Source organism: Dendropsophus ebraccatus, chromosome 8 (genome assembly GCF_027789765.1).
Source record: "Dendropsophus ebraccatus isolate aDenEbr1 chromosome 8, aDenEbr1.pat, whole genome shotgun sequence".
Taxonomy (NCBI): domain Eukaryota; kingdom Metazoa; phylum Chordata; class Amphibia; order Anura; family Hylidae; genus Dendropsophus; species Dendropsophus ebraccatus.
This window is the reverse complement of record NC_091461.1, coordinates 109,447,439-109,475,069: the sequence shown is the minus strand read 5'-3', so window position 1 is coordinate 109,475,069 and position 27,631 is coordinate 109,447,439. Positions and strand designations below refer to the sequence as shown.

At 45.0% G+C, this 27,631-nt stretch overlaps 2 protein-coding genes across 5 annotated transcripts in view; one reads left to right on the top strand and one right to left on the bottom strand.

The window, feature by feature from the left end:
- The first annotated feature begins 1,671 nt into the window (after positions 1-1,671).
- Positions 1,672-14,027, top strand: SERBP1 (SERPINE1 mRNA binding protein 1). Of its 4 annotated transcripts, none has more exons than XM_069981409.1 (9): positions 1,672-2,048; positions 5,646-5,847; positions 6,887-7,030; positions 7,152-7,223; positions 9,361-9,435; positions 10,150-10,327; positions 11,285-11,329; positions 12,434-12,607; positions 13,613-14,027. In XM_069981409.1, the coding sequence occupies exons 1-9, from the start codon at positions 1,784-1,786 to the stop codon at positions 13,667-13,669; spliced, it is 1,212 nt and encodes a 403-aa protein (XP_069837510.1). In that variant the 5' UTR covers positions 1,672-1,783; the 3' UTR covers positions 13,670-14,027. The 4 variants fall into 4 exon arrangements, with proteins under 4 accessions (XP_069837510.1, XP_069837509.1, XP_069837513.1 ...); XM_069981408.1 differs by having other exon boundaries at positions 7,137-7,223; XM_069981412.1 differs by lacking the exon at positions 11,285-11,329.
- Positions 14,028-21,292: 7,265 nt separating this feature from the next.
- Positions 21,293-27,631, bottom strand: part of IL12RB2 (interleukin 12 receptor subunit beta 2) — a 35,238-nt gene continuing 28,899 nt past the window's right edge. Inside the window, exons 13-16 of the mRNA XM_069979419.1 lie at positions 26,391-26,534; positions 24,558-24,645; positions 22,471-22,570; positions 21,293-22,255 (exon numbers count right to left, since the gene is read on the bottom strand). Of these exons, the coding sequence (XP_069835520.1) occupies positions 21,359-22,255; positions 22,471-22,570; positions 24,558-24,645; positions 26,391-26,534 (1,229 nt within the window). The 3' untranslated portion in view covers positions 21,293-21,358. The remainder of the gene's footprint in view (positions 22,256-22,470; positions 22,571-24,557; positions 24,646-26,390; positions 26,535-27,631) is intronic.

Sequence of the window (27,631 nt, the reverse complement as noted above, 5' to 3'; positions counted from 1 at the left end):
CTCAGTGCTTTCTGCTGCCCCCTCTGTCCATCATGGAGGCACCCTGTGGCAACAGGCTATTCCCGTGTTTTGGGACTCGCAACCAAGGCTCCACGGACTCCACAGTGGATGGATGCCTACCTTGGCAAGTCACAATACACCCTGTTGTTTCCTTATTTATGTTCCAATACTTGCACCTCTGTCCATATCAGGAACTGTCCAGAGCAATAGCAAATCCCCATAGAAAACCTCTCCTACTCTGGGCAGTTCCTGACATGGACAGAGGTGGCCGCAGAGAACACTGTGTCAGACTGGAAAGAATACACCACTTCCTGCAGTACATACGGCAGCTGATAAGTACTGGAAGGCGTGTGATTTTTATTTTTTCCTTTTAATAGAAATAATTTTAATTTTGATTTGACCATTTGATTACAAAAAAATAATAAATTATTCCCGTGGTAACCCTTTATAGGAGTTATGTACTATCCGTAGGAGAGGGTATAGGGCCTATTATACAGAGCAGATATCGCCTTGTGTAATAGAGACCGCTTATGGTGCGTTTACACAGAACGATTATCGGTCAAATTTTCGCACTGTATCGCATTTGAGCGATAATCTGCTCGTGTAAACACAGTGAACAAGCGATGAGCGAGAAATCGTTCATTGTGATCTTTCAACAAATATAATTTATAATTATAAAAAAAACATTGTTCATTCAAAATCGTTAATCGTGCGATCGGGTGAATTATCGCTCCGTGTAAAAGCACCATTACTGTGGCCTTTAGTTACATTGATGAGATGTAAGTCTCCACACTGTACATCAATAAGCCAAGGCGGGGAGAGGTGGGGGAGGAGGAGGCGTGCATGCTGCAGCTCAGCATCACTTCTGTGGCACTTCAGATTTCGAGGAATAATTCCATTTTATTAATACAAATCTCCATCATTATGGAACAACGGCCAAAGCTGTGGGAAGTAGTATAGATTGGGGGAGGTGTATAATGAATTCTCAGTCCCTAGGCAATATTTGTAGGAAATATTGGGGATTATCCAGGTGTAAAAAAACAAAAACAAAACATGGCTGCTTTCAGAAACAGCGCCACCCTTGTCCTCTGTTTAGATGTGGGTTTCATAGCTCATGTAATTAAATACAGCAGAACTGCAATACCACACACGACCTGGGGACAGGGGTGGTGCTATATGTACATGTGTGTATGTTTTTTCTGGACAATCCCTTTAAGTCCTTTGCACTGTAGATTGGAGATAACGTGGTATACAGGACAACATGTAGTAGTAATAAATAATATGGCTGCACATGACCCCAGGGGGTTGGATTCCTGTCACTGCAGGTCAGTGAGCACTCATCACTCAGGGCGGGGATAGAGGTGGGAGACCACTTTATTTGACCTTGTCAGTGAGGTGACACCTGTTAGCTGAGGTAACCTATGTGAGGGGCCGGGGTTGTCGCCGCTTCCCTATCGCTGACATGACGCCACTGTCACTAACGCGTGTGTGTGTTTTTCTGTCAAGAAAGCGCAACACACGGCGAGCGAGAGCGGGGCCTGGACAATACAGGCGCGCAGTGCAGGCCGGGAGTTGTAGTCCCGAGCGCTCCTCCCTCTGATGCTTTACATCACAGCTGCCGACTACAACTCCCAAGCAGCCCCGGGCGCCGAAGTCCCGGATGTCTACCGCGCCGGAAGAGAAGCCAGCCTCTTTCCCAGCCATCTTTTGGCTTCACTAGCAAGCGAGCTCAGCGCTCCGGGCCTCGTAGAATCGGAGGACATCCACCTCTCTAGGGGCCATCATGCCCGGGCATTTGCAGGAAGGCTTCGGCTGCGTCGTCACTAATCGTTTCGACCAGCTATTTGACGATGAATCGGATCCGTTCGAGGTGCTGAAGGCGGCCGAGAACAAGAAGAAGGAGGGAGCGGGGGCGCCGGGCCAGGGGGCAGGCAAGACCGCGGCCCAGGCCGCCAAGCAGCCCAAGAAGGAGTCGCAGAAGGACCGCAGGAACCCGCTGCCCGAGAAGAAGGAGGAGGTGGCGCCCCCTGTGGCCCTGAAGAAGGAAGGTAAAGAAGCGGGACTAGGCCTCTGCTGCGCATGTGTGGGGCCCGGGCCCGGGAGCTGCGGGGGGACACGGAACTCTACCGGGCCCTGTACGGAGGAGGGCGGCGGGTGAGGGGGGTGACCCGGCACGTGGTGCTGTCACCCGGAGCTGCAGGGAGGAGGAGGCGGGCGGGGGAGGATGGCGGGAGATGGCGGCTCACCACGTGGTGACAGGAGGAGGGGGGGGGTCACAACACCGGGCCCGGGAGCACTCAGGCATGCTGGGAGATGTAGTTCTGCAGAGGTTGGGGGGGGGGACACTGATCTGGGGGCCCAGAGGATCTGCTGCAGTGTAGCATGCTGGGAGATGTAGTTCAGCAGAGGTTGGGGGACCACTGATCTGGGGGTCCAGAGGATCTGCTGCAGTGTAGCATGCTGGGAGATGTAGTTCAGCAGAGGTTGGGGGACCACTGATCTGGGGGTCCAGAGGATCTGCTGCAGTGTAGCATGCTGGGAGGTGTAGTTCTGCAGGGGTTGGGGGAACACTGATCTGGGGGTCCAGAGGATCTGCTGCAGTGTAGCATGCTGGGAGGTGTAGTTCAGCAGAGGTTGGGGAACCATTGATCTGGGGGCCTAGAGGGTCAGCTGTAGCCAGGCATACTGGGAGTTGTAGTTCTGTACAGGTTGGGAATATTAATCTGAGGGATGAGAGGATCTGCTTCAGCCTGGCATGCTGGGAGTTGTAGTTCTGCAGGGGTTGGGGGGACACCGATCTGGGGGACTAGAGGATCAGCTGTAGCCAGGCATACTGGGAGTTGTAGTTCTGCAGGGGTTGGGGAACCACTGATCTAAGGGATGAGGATCAGCAGATTTAGTCAGGGGGCATGCTGGGAGTTGTAGTTCTGCAGAGGTTAGTGTACACTGATCTGGGGGATGAGCAGATTGTCTGGTGGCATGCTGGGAGTTGTAGTTCTGTACAGGTTGGGGGGCTAGAGGATCAGCTGCAGTGTAGCATGCTGGGAGTTGTGGTTCTGCAGAGGTTGGGGAGCACTGATCTGAGAGATGAGGATCAGCAGATTTAGTCAGGGGGCATGCTGGGAGTTGTACAAGTTGGGGTATTTAAGCAAACAGAGACTCAGTGGCTGGAGGTTTTCAGTTATGCTGGGAGTTGTAGTTCTACCCCCAGGTTGGGTTAGGTGGGGGGGCGTCACTGGCTTGTTGGGTTAGGTGGTGTCTGCGGGTGGAGTGCCCCGGCATGGCTGTCATATTGCCAGTGCATGGACCCGCAGCAGGTGACGCCATCCTCCTGCACTTCCTGCGACCTCCATAGGGGGCAGATCTGGTTGTAGATGTGAGGGAGATTCCCAGAAAAAGAATTTAGGGTTTACACCTCTCTCCTTTACGGTAATGAATAGTGAGGTTGTGGATCGGGCAGGTAATAGGGTGGAGGTATTGTTGGTGGGGCTCCCCGCAGGCAGACCCCTATCAGTCATAACTGGCACGGGGGTCATAACGTCGGGGGAGGGGGGGCCTGAGAGCCGCTATGGCAGCTACTGTCATGTTTGACCCCCAATCTATAGAATCGCAGATAATCTTGCTGATCTGTGGTGGTGTGACAGATCAGAAGAGCGGGGGTAAGTGAATACAATGACAGTGGGCATGCTCAAACACCGACTTCCAAACAGTGTATGGCAGCGGTGGCTAAGCATGCCCACCACACTCCACTCACAGCTGACCTCCATTCTCATAATCCCTGGGGGTCCCAGCAGTTATACCTTATCCTCTGGATGGGGGAGACCACAACCCTGGGATAACTCCCTCCCGTTGGGTGTTTCCTAGTATAGACATTACAGATTTGTCCTATTCACTATAATATAGAGTAACCAGTGGCCGGGAGTGGTAGGTTCATCTGCTGTCTGTGTACGGCACGTGTATTACATCGATGTGTTACTGTGCTCACACCCCAGCTGATGAGAGGGGTTTCCTGAACAGGTGACACCCCTCCCCCGCTGCTGATAGATGGGACCACCCCTTTATAATAGTATGCTGTGTACTCTCCCAGCATGCATCGGTAAGGGAACCAGTTTATTACCTCGTAGTGCCATGTGGCTCGGGGCATGTGATGCAACTTTTAACTTCCATAATCTACTATAGAAGTCTGTAGAGATGGGACCTCTCGGTCTCAGTAACTTTTAGGGTCCACTCGGCATGCGACAGATTACATTGAGACAGTGAGGCGGGCCGGATTCCGAGTGAAGATCGCAGTGGGGGTTCCGCTCAGAATTTCCGCCTGTTTTCCCCAGTGTGACCGTACCCCTATGGTGGGTGGATATCAAAGTCTATCGCAGTCTTTGGTGTTTATTGCACCAACTAGTAAAGGGGTACTCCAGCGAAATATTAAAGGGGTTATCCAGGGCTACGAAAACATGGCCACTTTTCCCCCTCTCTTGTGTCCAGTTAAGGTGCTGTTTGCAGTTTGCAATCTGGAGACGAGAGGGGGAAAAGTGGCCATGTTTTTGTAGAGCTGGATAACCCCCTTATGGCTCTCATATATGTTGCTACCTAACGTATTGTGGCCTCCTGATGCTCCTCCGACAGTGTTGTCTTCTGGTAGTAACATTATCCCCTCTATTCAGAACATATCAAGGCTCTGCCGAGCTGTCATGTGTTTGGAGGGATCGGGAGAGAGAAGCGGGGTTTGGCCAATAGCTACTGTGCTGGACTCTTTACTCCTTGCCTGTTACTTCTAGCCGCCTTACTGTCAGCAGGTGACATGTATATCCCTCTGCTCTGCCCATCTCACACCTTTTCTATAGTTCTGAGAGGCCACGTGTTGGCATGACCAATGCATCGCCCAGGGCATCAATGATGATGCCTTGCCCTGACCGTATTGGTCATACAGACCCATCCCCCAGCACCGCGGCTTCTGTATATCAGTAGCCCTGTCAGCGCTTGCTGGGTGTGTTAGCCATTGTTCAGCTTGCAGCGCGTCTAGTGCACAGGCCAACGTTTGGGACCACACCCGAGTGTAATATTTTTTTCTTTTAAGGTAATAATTGAGCCGTCTGCATTCCGCCCATTGGCTTGTTACTTTGTCAGTCTTGCTGGATGTGCGACTTGTTCCCGAGTTATAATTGGCGTTGCCCGGAGAGGCACTTTATAGGCTTCAGCAGCTGTTGTCGCAGCCAGTTCAGCAGTAGTGGCACCCGGTGGGCGGCTATTCTCAGGCCCTGGTGGAGCCCAGAACGTGCTGTCAATCAGGAGAGCTTGCAGCATGCTGGTGACCTTATTCTGTCCAGATACCTCTGTAACCGTAGGAAGGGTGTGTATAGCTGAAAGCAGCCTGTAACCCTACACCTAAACATGTGCACAGGCTGAGAGGTCAGGCCAGGGGGGGAGGAAACGACGCCATCACTTTATATTGCTATCAGACCTACCTATGCAAGAAGCTTGATGTCCTCTTACCATAGCCTATATAAGTGGGGGGATCTGACCACCCAGACCCCCACCAATCATTACATCGGGGGTCATGTGGGTTTCATACCGGACTGCCTCGGTCCTTGTATGGGCCCTTGCGCCGGTGACAAGTTGTTGACATGTGGCCTTTGTGTGTGTGACAGGGATCAGAAGAGTTGGCAGGAGGCCCGACCAGCAACAGCAACCACCACAACAGCAGCAGCAGCAGCAACCACCCTCACAGGCCCCCCAGGGCGAAGGGAAGCCCACCGACAGACGACCCGTCGAGAGGCGGCCACCCCGTGAACGACGCTTTGACAAACCGGCTGAAGAAAAGGGTGAAGCAGGCGAATTCACTGTGGACAGGTAAGTGCCGCAGATTTACCAGTTTCATTTTCACTTTAGAGGCACAGAACAAAAAGCAATTGTCCGGGCTTAGAAAAACATGGACGCTTCCTTCCTGAAACGGCACCACTCCTGTCCTCAGTTTGGATGTGGGTTTTTTGCAGCTCCATTCCATTGAAGTGAATGAAGCTGAATTGTAATACCACACACATCATGAGCACAGGGGCAGGCACTGTTTTGGCAAAAAAGTAGCTGCGCTTTTTTTCTGATCCTGGATAACTCCTTTAGCAACTTATTATTACATGACCTTTAGAGCTTCTAAGGCAGAGGGGTTAAGCTGGCTGCCCTCCAGCTGTTGCAAAACTACCATTTCCATCATGCCTGTACAGCCAAAATAAAAGCTTTGGCTGTTCAGGCATAATGGGAATTGTAGTTTTGCAACAGCTGGAGGGCTGCCAGTTTGACACCTATGTTCTAAGAGATTTTTCCATCTCATACTGCTAGGATATACCATCTCTTTATTATTGTGGGAGTACTGACCTCTGGGATGTCCATGGATCTTAGCACTGCAGCAGGGCCTTATTCATTTGATGGTGCACGGCGGGGAACGTCCCTGTGCATTGGGGTACACAGAAAGGGAAGCATTGTTAACAAGTGCTGCATCTCCTTCATTCTAGCAGTCAGTGGGGATAAAGCTCCACTGTTTGTGCTGGGACTTTGGGTTGGGTATACCCCATTTAAATGTGCTTTGCAGTTGTACATCCATCTGACACTTTTCTTTGGATGTTTACATTTGCACAGTTTCTACATCATCTTACATCCATATGCAGCACAGGTGTCAAACTTGCCTCCCTCCAGTTGTTGCAAAACTATAATGTCCATCATGCCAAAGGTTGAACTCTCCAGGAGTGATGGAAATTGTAGTTTTGCAGCAGCAGGTGGCTCGTGAGTTGGACACTTGTGATGTAGACTGGTTTTTTGACTTGTTTCTGAGTTCCCATCATACTGTGATGGATTTTTGCACTCCCCTTTTGTGATTTGTATATTTGTCCTGCTGTAGGCCCATTGGTGAAAGGCCACCTCGTGGTCGCGGCGGTCCCGGCGGAAGAGGCGGGCGCGGCCGTGGACGTGGTATCGGCAGGGGCGATGGCTTTGACTCTCGTGGCAAACGTGAATTCGACAGGCACAGTGGCAGCGACCGAGCGTAAGTAGCCTTTGTTTTTTCGTTTCAGCTTTCCTTTTTGCTGATGATTATTGTGTTTTCCCAATGAGCTTTCGTCCCCACTGACGATATAACTCATTTTGGTTAGTTCTTCACATTTCAGTGGCCCGAAACACGAGGACAAGAGGGGCGGCAGCGGATCCCACAACTGGGGCAACGTAAAGGATGAACTGAGGTTGGTTGGGCTCCTTTGTGGGGATGTTGGAACTTGCATTTGTGGTGATGATGGATGCGCCAGATAGACAGCACTTTGGGAGGCATTTATTAAGTCCGGCGTTTTTTACGCCGGACTTAAAAATGCCCCCGCAGCTCCGGCGGTACGGGGATTTATGTAGAGGCGGACTGCCTGTACATAAATCCGGTGCGCACCGCCGAAAACCTACGCCAGCTGAGGACTGGAGTAGGTTTTCGGCGTACATTTGGGCGGAACGGATGATAAATCGCGCGGACTCTGAGTCCGCGCCCTCTGTTCCGCCTACTTTCCGCCCCCTGGCGTACTCGGCGGAAAGTGCCGATTTGCAATTATTTTATTCGCAAATCAGCCATTTGCGTATAAAATAATACGCAAATCGGCACTTTCCGCCAAAAATCATCCGTCCGCCGGATGATACATGTGGCCCTTTGTCTTTGCTCTTTTTTGAGATCTAAGTTCTTACTTTTATTGGAAAACTAGACCGTTATTTACGGTTTCTATATCACAGGTGTCAAACCTGTGTCAGAAGAGCAGTTCCCATCATGCAAAGCTTTGGCTGTCCAGGCATGATGGGAATTGTAGTTTTGCGATAGATGGAGGGGTGCTGGTTTGACATCCCTCTCTTGTATGTAATTCTGCACAGTCCTCATCCTGAGCTCGGTGCAGACACACTGATAAGCCTCTGTGGGCAGTACATGTATGATAACCCTTCCCCCATTGAAGACAGTTACTAGTTGTAGACAAGATAGCAAGCCTGCAGTAGTTTCCTTATGTCCCTCCCCTCTTGATTTGTCCCCCGCATGCACTATGCTATACACTTGAATGTAAACTTTAATCCTACAGTAAGTGAATCTGCAGAGAAATCTCCATTTTGGTGCATGCAAAATATGCTGTGGTTTTGTGGCAAAGTCAAAGAGTCTGCAGATGTTTGCTACCCCAGAAAACCAGCAGCAATATTACTGTTTATAGTGCTTTTCCAATCTCCAGAGTGCAGAAATGGAGCCAGGAGGGACGTAGAAATAATTCAGAAAAGTCTTCAGCCTCTTTGTTATTGGGATGCAACACATTATAACCTTTTTTTTTTTTTAAGTTATATTTTATTAATTGCGAAGACTGGAATACCCCTTTAGGGTCTGTTCACACACACAGACTCGCTGCGTAAAACTCGCACAGAACTTGCATCAAATTCGCAGGAAAGTAGCTGCGTTTTTTGTGGTGTTGAACTCTCCTGTGAAAATCAAAACTCGCATGTAAAAATCGCACCAAACAGGCAGCGAGAATACACATACATTGACTTGATAGCAATCAGTATCGCTGTGGATTTATGTGCGAGAAACTAGCAGCGATAAATGTGCAGCGAGTCTGTACGTGTGAACAGAGCCTTAATAGTTCTCTCCAGTAGTTTATGATTTATGTAAAACAGCAGATTTGCCCAACTCTTATAGAAGAAAAGTGCTGAAGTGATGGAATCTGAGGATCAGCCATAGTCCAGCTGGATGCAGTGTTACTACCCTGAATACTGGTGGCTGAAGAAGTTGGATGCATCCCTGGGGAGCCCTGGAAAATATGGATACAGCCATTGGGATGCATCCAACTTTAGCCACCGGTAATCAAATGCTGCACGCTCCTTCTCTAGATTTGCTAATTCCTATATGTAATGGCTCAGTTTAGAGTAGTCAGACTGAAGCCATTTTTTCTAATCTAGATACATTGTAATCTTTCACACCAATGATTATGAAACGGGTTTTATAGGAACATACACATATATATTCCTATAAAAACCTGTTTTATAATCATTGGTGTGAAAGATCACAATGTATCTAGATTAGACACATAATTCTACCCTTAACCTGCACTTTATATTAGGGCCTTGGGCATCTGTAATAGATAGGTGCCTCTCTCCCTAAATTCTTATGATGACGAATCTTACTAAAACCTATATTACTGACATAGGTGAGGAAAAAGTGGGAAGTGTAATTTTACAGTCTCACCTCAAAGGGGATGTGTTGCCAGAGTCAAGTAATATTTGATAGTTCTGTTTATTCTACTGGCTAAGATCAGAAAATGCAGTGTCTTTTTATTATTATTTTCTTTTTTTGCTCATTTGTATAATTTCCAGCGAACTGGACCAGTCAGCCGTAACCGAGGAGACGCCTGAAACCGAAGATCAACCCGCCGCCGACTCTGAGAACAAGTGAGTGTTAGTAGAAAATTAAATGCATGCATCAGTTTTCTGATCAGAGGGTTATCACCCTCATGTAAAGCAAGGATGGGGAAGCCTTCGGCCCCCCCAGCTGTTGCAAAACCACAATTCCCATAATGCTGGACAGCCAAAGCTTTAGCTTTGGCTCTCCAGGCATGATGAAAATTGTGGTTTTGCAACAGCTGGAAGGCCAAAGGCTTCCAAATCCCTGATGTAAAGTGGTGGCATAGCACTAGGATATGCCGTCACTTTATATCCAGATAGGGGATCTGACTTGTGGGACTCCCCAGAGATCTTCAGATTTAGTGGCGTGTCCCTTCTTAATATTTCTCTGTGATATTTACATGTAATCTCATGCACTAAGTAATTTAGAAAACTGGTGATTATTCTGCAGCCGTAATTACACAAACGTAATAGGCCTCAAGCCTCAGCTTAACCTCTGGTCTACAGTCCTGATCACTCTAATTCTTTCACTTTAGGTCTCTAGATCTATGGTTGGCTCGGCTGCTTTCATAAATTGGCGATCATAGTTCGGTAACTGCACAAAGCCATATTCCTAATGTTACATCGTTTCCAGTTAGTGTAGTCACCTGGATCTGACACCATCTTTGTCCTGTCTCAGTATTGGTAGGACACTTTATTCTGTGTTACTTGAAAAGATCCTGTGTTTTATGCACCTTTCTGCTTTTTTTTTTTTCCTCCCAGGGAGAATGAGGTTGAAGAGGTAAAGGAAGAGGGGCCCAAGGAAATGACCCTGGACGAATGGAAGGCCATGCAAGACAAGGAACGCTCAAAAGTAGAGTTCAACATCCGGAAACCAAACGAAGGTGCCGACGGCCAATGGAAGAAAGGCTTTGTTCTCCACAAGTCCAAGAGTGAGGAGGTAAATGCGTTTATATATTGTTAGAAAAATATTTTGGGGTTTGCAGTGTTCAAAGACCAATAATATTTGAGTGAAAGGAAAAAGTTTAGGGAAAGTTTTTGTGCAAAAGTAGTCATCTTTATATCGTAGTACCAAAATGAGTAGATTGGGAAAAGTTATTGTCATTTAAAAATAAGAAACTTGACAAAAGCTTTGATCTGTCATGGGCTGGGTGCTAGACCCCACTGGGGTCTCTGCAGGAGGCAGGTTTTTATAGACCTACTGCTATAGAATCCTAATCCCAACACTTTGCCAACCACACATCACATTGTTACAATCACCTAGCCTCATTTTGCCCATAGACTGTAAGATAAAGCCCAGAATATTTTTTGATGTCACCGGTGGTTGGTGATTATCTGGAATCTTGTGGTTTGTTTCAGCTGTTGTCAATTTGTCATCTGGGCTGTTGAGTTTCTGGATTATTTTCTGGCGTGAAAGAGGAGTCTTTCCAGGTCCAATTCACACTTGGTAGTTTACATGCAGCTGTATGGATGTGGGAGGGATTGCACTCCTTTAGCTTGTTATATGGGTTTTATACAAGAATATAGGTGATGTAGGGACTGCATGCCTTTAGCAGGTTGTATGCAGGAGTATAGACCTGGGACGGACTGCATGCCTTTAGCAGGTTGTATGCAGGAGTATAGACCTGGGAGGGATTGCATGTATTTAGCTGGTTGGGTTTATACGCAGGAGTATTGACCTGGGAGGGATTGCACTGCTTAAGATAGTTTGGTTCCAGTCATATCCTATAGTTGTGGGTTTGTCAGGTGTAACATAGGCGTATGTCCCTTGTAAACCATATGGGCAGGCTATATTTGGTTAGGGCTACTTTTTAGCCTTCTATGTGTTTATGATGTATAAATCAGTTCATTTTTTATTGCATATTATTCATTTAGTTGTCCTGTTTTGTACTTCTAGATACGTAATGTTGAACAGTCAGAAGTGATGAGCAAAGAAGTTTGGGTAATTGTTTTAATAACACGCTACAGAAGTAATTTTTGGATGGGTTTGAAGGCTTGGACGGCTTAGGTGGAGTTATCCTTTAAGTGCTGTAATAGCTTAGGTCATGGCAATGTGCTGCATCTGATTGCTGACTATGTAGACTGGGCTTGTACTGGGGACAAGCTGCTTACAGTATGTAACTACCAGTGTTCTGCATCCTATAACTCTCCTGTTGCTAAACTACAACTCCCAGCATGCATACTATAAAGGGCAGTTGTCTGTAACCCATGGCTTTCCTGATGATACAAAACTGCAATTCTCAGCATGCATTCTGTGTAGGTCCATGTGGATCTTCGGGTATTAACTTCCATTTCCAGCATGCATTCTATATAGGACAGTGCTTTGCAACCTGTAGGTCTCTGGCTAATGCAAACTACGATTTCCTGCATGCCCCGACAGGGAGTTGTCGTTTTGCCACAGCCCAAGGATCTTGGTGTTTTGCACATATTCAGGATTGAAAATGAAATTCCAATTTTCTTTGTCCCTTGAATATATAATATGTAGTGTGAGCAACAAAACACAGGGCTGCAGTGAGGGGCGGTGGGGGCGACCATTGCACATGGCTGTTTTTGAGGGAATGTTCCAGGAAGCAGCAGAGGTAAACAGAACTATTGTAAGAGTGAACTAACAATAGACTAGTGGTTGGTATTGGCTGGCACGCTCTTGTTTGTATGAACCCAGTGAGTTATGCCATGTGTCCTCCTTACCCTTTGTAGATTACAATTGTTTTGCTATAACCGCAGCAAGAGGCATAGAAGCCATCCTGCAGGTGCATACGTCTCCTCCAGTATATGGACTTTATACAGTCTCCAGCACTACTGGGATTGCAGGAATGGGTTGTGAGGGTCGATGCTGAATGTTGATATTAGAGCGGGGTGTCTCTGTTTTTACTTTGTCGTCTGAACTTACTATAGAAGCCACTAAACACTATAATGTGCTCTTTTATGTTAGTCGTAAGTTGTTGTTGGGTGTTTTAGGCTTCATTCTACTTTTTTCATACCTGGATGTGCTGTTTGCAGTGGTTTTTATAGGAGTTTTGGACACGTTTAACTTTTCTTGTTGCAGGTTCACGCCGAGTCTGAAGGTTTGGATCATCACTTCCGCAAGCCTGCAAATGACATCACTTCCCAGCTTGAGATCAATTTTGGAGATCTTGGACGCCCCGGCCGTGGACGCGGCGGTGGAAGGGGAGGCCGCGGACGCGGTGGAAGGCCCAGTCGTGGGGGTAGAACTGACAAGGTAATTACATGTCTTACGTTTGCTTTAAGCCTTCTGTCAGTTTAGGTTCATTAGATCCATCTGACCTGTTTCCAGGTTGCTCTTCTAAAGTAATAAAAAGTTGAGGTACGCTTTAAAGGCATAGTCACTATTGAATAATGTCCATATTTAAAAGGGGTCTTCTGATTTGTGTAAAGTCCTGCACGCTGCTTGTGTAAAATGGCAAACCAGAGGATCCTCGTCTCTGCTGCTCCAGTCCTCCCCAGTTCAGTTTACTTATTCTGATCAGGATAAGTAAAGAGAGCAACCATGGTGGGCTGGAACTGGCGAGATGAGCAACCCGTCATATTTCTTAGTCAAGTAGCCCTCTGTCCTTTCGGTAAGAAAACACAGAATACATCTTTTTAAGATTGGCACATCTAGATCATGTATAGGAAGGTCTCCCACTCAAGATCTGTTTGTCTGCCAAGTTTTATTTTTCACTAATGAATACCTATTGTCATATCATCATAGAAAAATGTCCCACCAGTCACTAAAATCCGGGAGAACCACTCTGCTAGGTGCTTCTCTCTCTGTTATAGTAAGTCTATGCAGCGAGATGAGAGAGCTGCTTAGTTAAGCTGCTCTTCCGGTTCATTCTAGCAGTCAGTGTGGGCCTGAACCTTCAGGCACCGACTGATAAAAGGCTTCGATGTGTCTCATGTCGACACTTTTTAAAAGCTGTGAAGAGCTCCCTCACTGTCTATGCAGTGCCTGGTATTGCCTTGGCTGTCCTCTCGTTTGCATAGGGAAACATGTGGCTAGCTTCTGTTTGTTTTCTGGCTCCACAAGGGGACAACCAGTTTCAACGTGATGTGTCTGGGCTATCTGCTTTTCACCCTTTGCACCCATAGTCTCCTCATAGTGACTTATGTACCTGTCCACATGGACCCCCCACCCCTTTAATTTACCAATGCACATTGTTTCCTGCTATAACGTGTCTGCCTGTGACCCGGTCACGTATAACGTCATCTCTCTCTATTTCAGTCAAGCGTCTCAGCCCCCGATGTAGATGACCCCGAGGCTTTCCCAGCTCTGTCGTAAACTGGATGAGTAAAGTCCCATCCTGGCGCCCTTGTGGCCCCTCCCTTCTACGAGGCTTGCATGCTTAAGGATCCTAAAACAACTACAAAAAAAAAATTAAAAAGACTGTCGATCATACCATTCACACCTATGGACTGAATTTTATCTGTTTTAAAAGAAAAAAAATGGACTTCTCTCGCTACACAGAAGCAACCATACAGTAGTTCAGTTTTGTATTTAGATACGTACTGGTAGCAGGGACGTTTTCATAATTTTTCCAGAGATTATGCATTCTTCATGGATACTTTTTTGTATGGCTGCTTGAAAATATGCGTTTCCAAACTTGAAATATAGGTGTGAAAAGTGTGTACCAGTTAAAGCTTTCACTTCATCTGTGTTTTTATTCTCTTTAAGTATTTTTTGGGTTTTGTTTTTTTCCCCACCCCTTAAATTTTTTTTTTTCTTAAGGTTTAGGTTTAGGCTAACACTCTACTTTTAGCGAATAAGCCACGTGCCCTGCTTAGATGTGTTTTGTTTTTTTAAATTCTTTTTTTTTGTTGTTGTTTTTTTTAATACCTAATTTTAATTTGGAAAGGTATGCAATGGTGATAAGAATTATTTTTTAGATATAACAAAGCATTTTAGGGTACAGAACACCCCATCGCCAGTGTGTGTTTACAAGCAGTCTACTGGAATTTGTATTTTTTTCAATCAGTCCCGTAAACTTGTTTCTTTCTTTTTTTTTTTTTTTTTTGTCCAAGCGCACAATAGCTTTAAATCCTGAACGTGAAAATGTGCAGCTGAATTTCCTGTTTGGGGGGGGGGGGGGAGGGGACTGTAGTGTATATTTTTATTTTTTAAGTACACATGAAGAAAACTATATCTATTGTCAAGTGCAAAGCCGCTATCCTCAACCTGCAGCTCGGCAGCTGTTACAGAACTAGAACTCCCAGCATGCCCTGACAGCCTCTGTATACCATATTGTAGTGTTTTACAATCTGTCTTCAGCTTTAGCAAAACTACTACTCCCAGCATGCCCCGACAGCTTTGTGTGGTTATATTGCAGTGTTCTTTAACCTCTTTAAAATTGCAACAATCAGCATGTTGTCGCTTCAGGTTTCCCTTCAGGCTGTCATGGCATGCTGGGAGTTGTAGTTTTGCAAGAGCTAGGGAGCCACCATTTTCCCCACTGGCCCAGGGCATGCTGGGTGTTGTAGCTGGAGGGCTGCAGGCGGTCTGGGCATGCTGAGAGCTGTAGTTTTGCAGCAGCTGGAGAGCCACAGGTTGAGGATCAGTGGTCTAAGGTATAATCTAGTCTTTTGCTGTATGCTGCAACCCTTGTATTAGGAAGAAGAATTTTATAAATGGCACTGAAGAGGGTTTTTTTTTTATGTCTTTGACTTCTAATCTCGGGTGAAGCAAAACCTTTTCTCCTTCTAATCTTCGCCGCCCCAAATATTTTTTTTTTTCAGCTTCTCAGTTTCACTGGTTGACAAATGAATGTTCCTCTTTTTAGGGGATGCTATACAAATTCCACTCCCTTTTTTTTTAAAGATTTATTTAAATTGCTAATATTGAGGGGAAAAATAAAAAAAAAAATTAAATAAAATGACCACTTCAAAAACAAATGAAAAAAAAGGACACGAAACGAAAACACAAAAAAATACACAAAATAAAAAAAGAAAAAAGTTGTCTACAGTGTTTGTTAGGATAAGATACTCCTATTATTTAAATATTCTTTTTACACTTTTTAGCAGGCTATAAAATTTGTAGGTTCTTATCTGCAATAGTTTAAGTAAAAACTAAAAAAAATAAACAGATATTATCACCCTATTTTTATAAAAGCTGTACAGTCGACAAAGTATCCAGAACCGGCGAGCACCCCGATCGATAAAATAAAAAAAGAATAAAAAAAGTTCCTGTGCGCCCCCCCCCCCCCCCCCCCCTTGCGGTTTTGTACTTTGCCGGATGTACCCAGTCGTTCCAGCGCTGGCAGGGTCAGTGGTATTTTTACTCAACTGGCTTTTAGCTGTGATATTATTTTTTAAGAGATATAATTTACTATAAGGCTGCAAAGCAGAGGTATTAGAAGAGACGAGTGCCGATGATACCTAGGTGATTGCGTCAGTACGTTATCTAAGGGCCCTTTAAGACATAGTGAGATCTGCGCCCGTTTGCAGAGACTTTACAAGGCATCCAGGCCACATGAGCGATCGCTGGATCAGTCATGCGGCCCATTCATTTCTTTGTCGTCTGTTGCACGTTCCTGTTCTTACAGAAAGACATAGGACAGACTAGCAGTGACTGCACAAAGAGCGATCAGCTGATCCCTAAGCCTTTAGTCATTAGTATTGTTACTGTGAGATGGTATCCCCGAAGATGCAATAATGAATACGCCCTTTAAGAGCTCAGGTTAAAGGGGACGTCCAGGATAAAAAAAACAAAAAACATTGCTGCTGCCTTTGGGAACAGCGCCACACCCATCCCCTGAGGTTGTGTGTGGTATTGCGATTGCTCCATTCACTTCAATGGAGCTCAGTTGCTGTACCACATACCTGAGGACAAGGGTGATGCGGTTTCTGGGAGAAAACCGCCATGTTTCTTTCTAATCTTGGTTAACCCTTTTAAGGGAGTAGGTAAATGTGCAAAAGTTTATTCTGTCAATTTGCATTAAAACGATGTATAATGCAACTCCTCATTGACGCCTCTCTTCCGCTGTGATGCATTACAGGTGTAGCGCACGTTCCACAGTTGCTCGTGTTAAAGGGGCTATCCAGCGCTACAAAAACATGGCCACTTTTCCCCCTCTCTTGTCTGCAGTTCAGGTGCGGTTTGCAATTAAGCTCCATTTACTTCAATGGAACTGAGTTCTAAACCCCACCCAATCTGGAGACAAGAGAGGGGGAAAAGTGGCCATGTTTTTGTAGCGCTGTATACACCCTTTTAAGACCCTTCATAATCCCTCATCTTGTGACTTTCCATCAGTTGCAGAAGCCAAGGCATGCTGCTACCTGTAGTTTTTCAGCAGCTGGTCATGCGTTGAGTATGATTGTGAGGGGCAAGGCATTGCGTAGCATTAAGAGCGACCCCTGACAAATGCACGTCTGCGGCGGACATCCCATTGCACTGCGTTGTCATCCGCAGGTAGCCTCTACATAATACATAAGCTTTTAATGTCGTGAAGTTTGCCGGTGTGCAGCTTTTTTTTTTCCCTCCCTAATGTGAATCTTCTGCCTGTCTGCCATATAGTTTACACATAGAGAACTATCGTGGTTTCTGCGGCTGCAGCAAATTCACTTTATTCTTGTTTTTCTTAATTCTTGAGTTTCTTAAGCTTGAATGCAAACAGGTAGCGATGCCCCCCCACCTCCGGTGCATAAAGTAAGCCCTCGCTCTGCAAACAAATACAACCCTATAGCCAATAAAAAGTCCATCTGACTTAGTTGATGATGTTTCATAGTTGTAAATTTGCCTCAAGTCCATTTTATGTGTGAACTGAAACTGTGAACCAACCTGTCTGTGATGGATGCTTATTGAATTAAAGGCTAATTTTTCATGCTCTTGCCGGTCTGACGGGACGTGCTGTGGCAGCGTGATTATTCCCCCTACCAACGCCGGGCCCTGGCGCCTTCAGCTTTAAGACCCTATGACAACACTTATAGTAGCTTGGCCAGGACTTGTGTACACAGGCAGAGAATAAGGTTTTTTTTGTTTTGTAATAAGGCAGAATTTATAAAAATGGAACAGAATAAACCAATCCAGGTAAGAAGTTTTACAGAAACCCCGGCTGCGTTATTTTGTATATCTGTCTATGCTGAAAATACAAAAAAAAAAAAAATTGCTGTGTATTTATCGCTGAGATGACAATTCCCTGGAAACCTAACTTAATAAATGCTGGTCTGAAGCCTAAAGCTGAAATATAAAGTGGCCCTGACTGGATTGATTTTTTTTTTTTTTTTTTTTTACCGTTTGCTCACAGAATTTTTGTTCGCTGTGTTTACATGAGCCGATTATCGCTCAAATGTGATCGTTATCGTGAAAGTTGTTACTTGTAATCAATTTCCCACCTGCCGGCTTTTAGAAATCGCTGGACCTCTCCTTTAAATTCCAGTTGGGTAAACTGCTGAGACTCATAAGTGGGTTGGGGTCAGTTCACATGTGCAGTTTTGATGCATTTTCTTATTCAGAGGTGTATACTGTATATCCTGATTACACAAAGCACTGGTGTCAAATTCATGGCCCCCCAGCTGTTGCAAAACTACAATTCCCATCATGCCTGGGTTGGCTGTCCATTAAGGCCTTATTCACATGTCCTGTGAAGTTGTCCGTGATCGCGGACAATGTCATAGCCCATTGCTTTCACACGCTATTCACGCGTTCCGTTTTTTTCCACGCATCCGTAATACGTTCTGTGAAAAAATAAGACAATGGCTCAGATTTCCCCATAGAAGTCAGATCCGTGTTTTGCGTGGATTGCACAAATCTCACATCTATGCAATCTGTGAAAGACACGAATATGATGTAATCTGTGTAATCACGGATCTGGCTCAGTTGCCCCTAGCAACCAATCGGATTCCACCTATCATTTTCCAGAGTCTGTGGGGAATGAGAAGTGGAATCTGATTGGTTGCTAGGGGCAACTGAGACGGTTTCATTTTACACCATGTTTGATAAATCTCCCCCCCCTCCTCCTGTGCTTACCACTCTGCACTCCCCCGGTGTCCTCTCCACTGACTGCAGAGCCTTAACTTCTGAGAAAAACTTGTCTCGAGAGTATCCGCCTGCTCAGCCAATCACTGACTGAGATGGGACAGCCCCATTGCCAGTGATTGGCTGAGTGGGCTGTCACTCCTGAGACTAGTTTGTCTTTGATGTTGTGGCTCTGCAGTCAGTGGGGAACATTGGTGACACCGGGAGAGTGCGGAGGGGTAAGAATAGGATGTTTAGTATTGTTTTTATGAAGAAAAAAAAAAACAATTCCAAATGCTGGACAACCCCCTTTAAACGCTGTGGGTCCGGTTGTTGATCACATAATGCACAGGCCCCATTATATCCATGAATGCACTTAACATAAGGCACCCTCTCCCTGCTTTATTGACTGACCCCTATGACATTGTTACCTGCACAGTATATAGGTCGTCGTGCAGCCCACGTTGATCAATAGCAGGTGATATCATGTGATAAAGCTCCTGTTATATTTAGAGCTTATATCATTGTGGTTACATCTGTGTATTGGCAGAGGGGTACTTCACATTACAGCTCTGGGATCCCGGCCAGGGCGGCTTCTCTTATTGCTTGTCACATGAGACTGTATTGGCCTCTACCAATGTGTAATGTTACAAGTAACACCCGATAAGGATCTATTCACATTGCGTCACACAGTGTTTATTCCCCGACACCTCATGTAGAGTCGCACACGATGACACAGTATGGTATGTAGGGACGAAGCGCTGCAGAGTATTTCCTACAGGAGGTAAATTTACACACAGCGGACTTGTTGCAGACAGTTTTGCAATAGAAATCCTGTGGCTGCTGCTCGTACAACAGCATTCAGATGTACAGCGTATTCACACTGTGCAGAATCATCAAAGACAATTATGTGGCTGTATAAGGGGCTTATGAGGGTATACAAAAAAGTTGCATCCTATACTTTATATACAGACTTGTGTAATACAACCTCTTTGTCACTAGGTGGCAGCACCTTTTCATTAACAGTGTATAAGAAACAGATGGACTGATGCCCTAGCGCTAAAGACCATGGTCCCTGGTTGGTGATCACATGTGAAAGATTTATAATAAATCTCTTTAGTGCTTTCATCAATGCAAAAAAAAAAAAAAAAAAAAATCCTTTTAAAACAGGCGATTGAGTGTTCTCTAGAAACTATGGTGCCCCCATTGGACAAGAACAAGTGGGTTTTTAATGTGTACCTGACGTTTAATTTTTTTTTTTTCAAAAATCAATAGTACAGGCGATTGTAAGAAACGTAATTCGGTTTATTAGCTGAAAAATGAATTCTTATCATGAAAAAGCAGTTTGAAGCTCTCCCCGTCTTCATTGTTCTTTATGGAGGGGTGGAGGGAGATGAGGCACCAAAACAGGACAACAAAGAGTTACAGCTACATCACCATGCTCTCTCCTCTGACATCGGCACTGACCTCTGAATACCGGCTTTCACACAGATCCCACTGTGTAATTCTTTGTTCTCTGCTCCCTGCTGGTGACTAATCTCCCTCCTCCCCCCTCCATAGAACAGATAGGGGCATGTCTGATGAAACAAGACAAGATTTCCTGATAATGAGTAGTGAATGAGAGAGAGGGGGGGCCTAGGAAAAGTCTTTTTGAATGCAGATAGTGGCATATTTGCCTAATAAACCCAATTACAAAGTTTCTTAAAATCGCCTGGACTTTTGATGAAATAAATATTCTGAGAGTCCCCTCCATAATGTACAGATATTTCAGATATATGCCAGTGCTCTCTGCAGTGCCATGACATAGTGCTGGTGAAGGTGCAGGGGATTGAACAGGTCCTCTGTGGTGCAGGATGGTTTTGCTGTACACTAATGTAGATAATGTGTTGGGAAGAAGGGGTTACTGATTATTTACAGCAAGGAAGGGGTTACACTAAGTGCTGAGATAAGAGGAAAGTCTGGATTTACCTTTCAATCACACTTGATCCTCTGGGGAGGTGGACAGACTAATTGCAGTTACATAGTCTAGGCTTATCTCCCCTTCTGCATTTTAAGGAGTGCTCCAGAGTAAAAAAAAAAAAAAAAAGTTTTTCTGGTGTCAGAAAGTTATGCAGATTTGTAAATTACCTTTATCTAAAAAAAACCTCAAGTCTTCCAGTACTTACCAGCTGCTGTATGTCCTGCTGGAAGGGGTGTATTCTTTCTAGCCTGACACAGTGCTCTCTGCTGCCACCTCTGTCCATGTCAGGAACTGTCCAGAGCAGTAGCAAAAACACATAGAAAACCTCTCCTGCTCTGGGCAGTTCCTGACATGGACAGAGGTGGCAGTAGAGAGCATGGTGTCAGACTGGAAAGAATACACCACTTCCTGCAGGACATTCAGCAGCTGATAAGTACTGGAAGATTTTGAATAGAAATAATTTATCTGTATAACTTTCTGCCAAGTCGACATTTTTTCCTCTGGAGTGCCCCTTTAATGGTTGCTAAGCCCCACCCCTACTTCCTGTATCCTGTTCTGATCTCTATGGCCGGGTTCACACTGAGCAAAACTAGCGGAATTCTGCCGCGGAGTGCCGTTAGCCTCCCTCTCATAATGGGAGTCTATGGGAGGCGCACGCTCCTGCTCTGTCCCCGCTGAAGATTGAACATCCGCTGTGAGAACAGCCGCGTGCGCCTCCCTTAGACTCCCATTATGAGAGGGAGGCTAACTGCATTCCGCGGCGGACAATTCCGCTAGTTTTGCTCAGTGTGAACCCGGCCTAACAGGCTCAACTCCCATCATGCCTGGATAGATAAAGCGTTGGCTGTCCAGGCATGATGGGAACTGTAGTTTTGTAACAGCTGGAGGGCCAAAGGTTTCCAATCCTTGCCGTAGACCACCACATGGAGGGAAGGGGGGGTGAATAGGCAGGGATTATTTAATTTTTTAAAAAAATCTGACAATGCAGAATCACCTGCATCAAAAACTAAAGTTTATACAAGAAGAAGACAATAATCGAGGTGATGGGAGTTCGGTCCTCCCTATACATCGTGTGGAAAGTCAATCTGTACAGTGTCCAGGCTGATTGTGTTATTAGTCCTTGGTGGCAGGAAGAGCTGGTGATGGAACAGGTGGTCTTGCTCCTTGCGGACGGCCTCCAGGATGGTCAGCATGTTAGCGGGCAGGTAGTCCACTTTAATTTCGTTGTGGACCAGGTACGCAGGAGGATTTATATGGTTTTCCATGGGGTTCAATAATTTATCGTCCTGGTGGAGCAAACAGTCTATTGGTTTTATTTTATGATGGGCCAAGTAGTCAGAGGGTGTAAGATCATGGATGGCCAAGTCGTTGGGTGGTTGAGGATCATGGTGAACCACAGAGTTTGATAACTTAATATACTGGTGCGACAGGCAGTCTGAAGACTTCATTTTATGTTGGGTCAAGTCTGATGGGTTAATATCATGGTGGACAAGGTATTCTATAGACTTCATATCATGGTGGACGAGGTAGTTGGATGGTTTCGTATCGTGGTGGACCGAGTAGTTGGACGGTTTCATCTGGTGGTGGACCAAGTAGTTGGACTGCTTCATCTGGTGGTGGACCAAGTAGTTGGACGGCTTCATCTGGTGGTGGACCAAGTAGTTGGATGGCTTCATCTGGTGGTGGACCAGGTACTCTACTGGTGGATGATCAGGTTCTCGGGAGTTGTATACCCCACTGTCTACACGTTTTATCGTTGAGCCATCTTTAGGACTTGTGTTGTCCCCTTGATGGATCCCCATGGTTGCAATGTCCAGTTTGTAACTGAATACAGACATTGGGGACTCCTCATCATCCTCGTCAGTCATCTCTTCTATTTCCAGTGTGTCTGTTTCTTCTTCATCATCACCATACTCCGATGTACTTAAAGTAACATTCGAGAGGATCTCCCTTTTTTCCTGCAAGAAATTAAATAAGGACATAAAATGAAAGTGTCCACAAACTTGTCCTAACCAGGAGAACTGTGAATGCAGCTCTGAGTTATAATAATCGGATAATACACTAATAGCTATAGGTTATGTGAGGTATGCCCATGTCACTGAGCATGCCCTCAACACTCTCCCATAGAAATCTTCAACTACACAACTGGTGAATATGCTAAGCAGCTGTTTACCTTGTTTTCTATGTACTCCTTGGCCCACTCACAGTTGGCAGGGTCAGGGACAGGCTTGCTCCACCAGTGAGGTAGGACTCTTGCTATGAAAGGTCGCACCCTAGAAGAAAATAGATGTACAATGTTTTAGCCTTTAAAATTCAGCTGCAATCTATAGAGCAAAGACTTTTATATGTATCTGATAATGTGTGACATGCACACAGAGGCTAAGGCCCATGGTTTGGTCATAGTAAAGTACTAGCTTTACTGGGATCTCAGTGTAATTATCAAAATAGAATAAAAATCCAATATGGTGGTTGTGCATGAGTTAAAGGGGTTTTTAATCAACTTGTGGGAGAAGCAATTTACAAATCTTTCTATTTTAAAATTTTCAAGTCTTCCAGTACTAATCAGCTGCTGTATGTCCTGCAGGAAGTGGTGTATTCTTTCCAGCCTGACGCAGTGCTCTCTGCTGCCACCTCTGCCCATGGCATCCCCATAGAAAACCTCTCCTGCTCTGGACAGTTCCTGACAGGGACAGAGGTTGCAGCAGAGACCACTATGTCAGACTGGAGAGAATACACCACTTCCTGCAGGGCATACAGCAGCTGATAAGTACTGGAAGACTTCAGATTTTTACATAGAAATAAATTACAAATCTGTAAAACTTTCTGACACCAGTTGATTTGAAACCATTTTTTTCTACGGAGTTCCCCTTTTAAAGCCCACGATAAAGCAACTATCAGATGACCTAACCCAGCACTTAAAAATAGGAGGGATTCTCATCCTTAACTCTTTCCTTTCTTGGCCACTTTCCATTTTTGCATTTTTATGTTTTCCTTATTAAAATTACACTTTTTTTCCCCCAAAAAACAAAGCAATATTGTGCATTCTGTGGGTCTGTACTATTATGACGGTACCCACTTTATAAAGCTTTTTTCCCTATAGCTTTATTTTCTTCCTGTCTTGTCTATGGGGATGCATGAGGGCTCATTTTTTGTACCAGTTTTTTATTAGTACCATTTGAAGAAGATGGGACTTTTTTCTAATTGCTTTTCATTAATTTTTTCAGATTTTTTTTTTTTTTTTTTGTGCAGTTTACCATGCAGGCTTTATAACATGCCTCTTTGAATGGCAATGTGGGCATGGTGTTCTATCGCACACAACCTGAGGACTGGAGTGGCGCTGTTTGTGGACGAAAGCAGCTATTCTTTTCTAATCCTATGCCATCACAGACACTCAAACCAGGTGTAAGGTTTATTGTTCTCGGAGATCAGACCCTAATGGTGCTTTTACAAAGACAGATTTATCTGACAGATTCTTGAAGCCAAAGCCAGGAATAGATCTGATAAGAGGAGAAATCTCAGTCTTTCCTTTATGACCTGTTCTCTGTTTATAGTCTGTTCCTGGCTTTGGCTTAAGAAATCTGTCCAATCTGCCCAATCAATACTATAAACCAACACCAATCTGCTAGATCAGAGTTCGTTTACTGGGCCTATTACCTGGCGCGATAATCTTTTAGCAAGGGCTGCATGGACCTCGTTAGAAATGTCTGTGCAGTCTTTGCCTAAGCAGTTTTTACATTACCCATCCACGTTCCTGGTCTCCTCCTGCGCTCTGCATGCTTCCTTCTCGATCCTGCTCGCTGCAGCTATACAGCAGTCTGTCACTGACTGGGACTGCTGCGGCCAGTGATTGGCTGAGCGGCCTGTCAGCTGAGACAGGCCGCTTTGAAGTTGTAGCGCGCAGAATCGGGAAGGAAATGTACAGAGTGCAGGAGGAGACCAGGAACATGGATGGGTAATGTAATAACTGTTTGTTGAATCATCCCAATTACACGTAGCAATGTGCGCTCGGTGGCCGATGATTTTAGGTCTGGGCCTAAAGAAACGATCAGCTGATTGTTTCATTGCCTGATCATTGTCTTTATTACACGGAGCAATAATCGGCCGAATTGGGATGATTATCGCTCGTTGTATTAGTGCCCTTACGAGGCTGGCAGGGCATGCTGGGAATTGTAGTTTTGTAACAGCTAACGAGTCACATGTTGGGGACGGCTCCTTTTATGTATTTAACCATAGAGAACGGTTGTGGGATGGCGTTCTTACCTCTGTTTTGCGAATGAAATGGTGAACAGGACACCAATGAAGGAGAGGAAGATGACGAACACAACGACCATCGGGATGCCCTCCGACACTAGAAATGGACAAGAACAGAGACGATCACAGGAAGCTGAACGTCTGGATGATACAGTGATGAAAGTGAAAGTGTCTTTGAAGTATAAGGAGACGTCAGCAAATTGTAAGACAACAAAGTAACGTGTAGGATTCAGAATTTACACAATTTTCTTACCAGCCGTTAAAGGGGTATTCCGATGCATAAACTTTTTTTTTTAATTCAAAATTTAAAGTAAAATTACTGTAATTTAACTTTTTTAAAGGGAATGTAATTTATTTATTTTTTTACATTAGAGGAGACAGTGGTGCAGTTTACCAGGTGACTGGTTTAGATTATTTGGGCACGGTAGCACCAGAACAAATTGTAGGTTTTCTGCCACCTGAGGGAAACCTCGGCCACCCACCTGCCCCCACCAATCTTTCACTGCAGCATGATCACCCCCGGAGACAAGCTTTCCGCCTGCCTGATCAACCCCCATCCCCCTGGCATGACCCACAGCCACCATGGCTACTCACCAAAGTGCAGAGTGAGGGCAGGTGATGAGAGCTGCCAGGCCGAGACAGCAGGGAGAGAGGTAACTAAAATAACAGCAGCGGGGAAGATTATGCCGCCCCCTCCAGGACTGCAGAATTTGCCGCTTAAAGGGGTTGTCCAGCGAAAATCTTTTTCTTTCAAATCAACTGGTGTCAGAAAGTTATATAGATTTGTAATTTACTCCTATTAAAAAATCTCAAGTCTTCCCATACTTATTAGCTGCTGGATGTCCTGCAGGAAATGTTGTCTGACACAGTGCTCTCTGCTGCCATCTCTGGACGAGACAGGAACTGTCCAAAGCAGGAGAGGTTTTCTATGGGGATTCATAGAAAACTGAGACAGAGTTTCTGTCTCAGCCAGAGATGTCAGCAGAGGGCAGTGTCAGACTGAAAATAAAACATTTCCTGCATGACATACAGCAGCTGATAAGTATGAGAAGATTTTTTAATAGAAGTAAATTACACTATATAAATATTATATATATTATTCTATATAACTTTTTTTTAAATCAGTTGATCTGGAACAAAAAGTTTTTTGCTGGACAACCCCTTTAAGGCGGAATACACATACGGGTGTGGATGGCGTTGAGTCGGGTTGTGGATGGCGGTAAATTTCTTCTTTCTTTATAGTATAAAAGTGCCCATACACCTTATATTAAGGTCAAATCCAACGCCAGAGTATGGTGGCCTCCCGCCTCTACATAGATAATGTGAAGAGGAGGATTTCCTCTATTGTTTTGGGAAGGATAAGCCACCATGCACAAGCACTGTGGTGAGAGAACTGCTGTCAAAAAAATATAGGCACCATAGGTAGTGGAGGGAGCTAAAGGGGTATTCTCAAGAAGGTATTAGCTTATATCTACTAGTTAACCCATCTCCCCAGGTCCAGCAATGCCTCCTGTGTTTCTGACATTGATAACATTTTGGCTCCCTGGGTTGAGCTTAGTGAGGAGGGGACTGAAGAAGGATCCGCTGTTGTGTTCAATGAGCACTGTATAGATCTGTATACAGTTAGTGCCCCCTAGAGGTGAATGCAGGCGGACAGACTTCTGTTATTCAACAACGGACCATTATAAAGATAAAATATAAATAAATCCTATTGGTTTTAGAATAGCCATGTATAGTTCTTCTCCTATGGAAATAATTTACAATTTTGCACATCTGCATGTAAGTTGAAGTCAATAGGATTAATGCAGAACTAAAGGCGATATAAATCCTGTGTGTTCTTACCATCAGGCTGGACGTACGCAGATACAAGAGGACTAGTGGGACTCTCTCCGGCCTCATTGGTGCTTGTCATCTCCAGAGTGTACGCAATGTTTTTCATAATGTTATCGATCTCATAGCGGTAAAAAGACGATTGGTTGGAAGGTACTGGAAAATAAAGCAATTATTGTGTATTTTTTTTTTTTTTTTTTTAAGAATTCAATAGCACAGGCGATTTAAAGAAACTTTGTAATTGGGTTTATAAGGCAAATATGCCATTATCTGCATTCAAAAATCCTTTCCCCAGGCCCCCCCTCCCTCCTCTTTCTCATTCACTGCTCATTATGAGGAAATCACGTCTTGTTGAGTCCTGTCTGTTCTATGGAGGGAGGAGGGAACAAAGGATTACACAGCGGGACCTGTGTGAAAGCTGCTATTCAGAGGTCAGTGAGGTCAGTGCTGACTTCAGAGGAGATATCCCGGTGATGTAGCTGTGAATTAACTCTTTGTTGTCCTGTTTTGGTGCCTCCTCTCCCTCAACCCCTCCCCTCTCCATAAGAGAACCATGAAGACAGAAGGGAGAGCTTTTTCATGATAAAATGCATTTTTCGGCTAATAAACCCAATTACAAGGTTTCTTAAAAGGTTTCTTAGGCTAATTATATTATTAACTTTTGCTAATTATATTATCAGCTCTGCATCTTACCAGGAGACAATGTTTTTTGTTATATAACAATTCAGCCAGTATAATGTCCCTATGTGGATACATAGGTTCTATTGCTGTGTGACAGGAGAGCTGACCATACAATGCAAGCACCCCCCCTTGATTCTGGATGTGGAAGCGCAGCAGCTGTATACATGCGCAGTGAAGGGAGACACCTAGTGGCCATATATATAACATTGAATTAAACATAGAAAACTATTAGTCAGCCCGATCAATAATGTAAACAAGTGCTGATCTGCTAGATGAGGGCATCGATATTACATGTATCAATGCGTGGTCAGCAGCCGATGTTTTTAGGCCTAGACCTAAAGACGTGATCAGCCGAGGTCGTCATCAGTGGCTGATTGTTGTCTCTATTGTGGTGCGTTTACACAAGCAGATTTATCTGAAAGATTTTGGAAGCCAAAGCCAGGAATGGATTTGAAAAGTGGAGAAATCTCAGTCTTTCCTTTATGACCTGTTCCCTGTTTATGGTCTCTTCCTGGCTTTGGCTTCAAAAATCTGTCAGATAAATCTGCCTGTGTAAAGGCAGCCCCAATTTG

What these genes read in the sequence shown, in the direction of transcription:
- SERBP1 (XM_069981408.1), top strand. Translation starts at nt 1,784, where the DNA reads ATGCCCGGGCATTTGCAGGAAGGCTTCGGCTGCGTCGTCACTAATCGT. An exon ending in TGATGAGCAAAGAAGTTTGG is followed by an intron (nt 11,330 to 12,433) that starts GTAATTGTTTTA and finishes TTCTTGTTGCAG; the next exon opens with GTTCACGCCGAGTCTGAAGG. An exon ending in GTGGGGGTAGAACTGACAAG is followed by an intron (nt 12,608 to 13,612) that starts GTAATTACATGT and finishes TCTCTATTTCAG; the next exon opens with TCAAGCGTCTCAGCCCCCGA.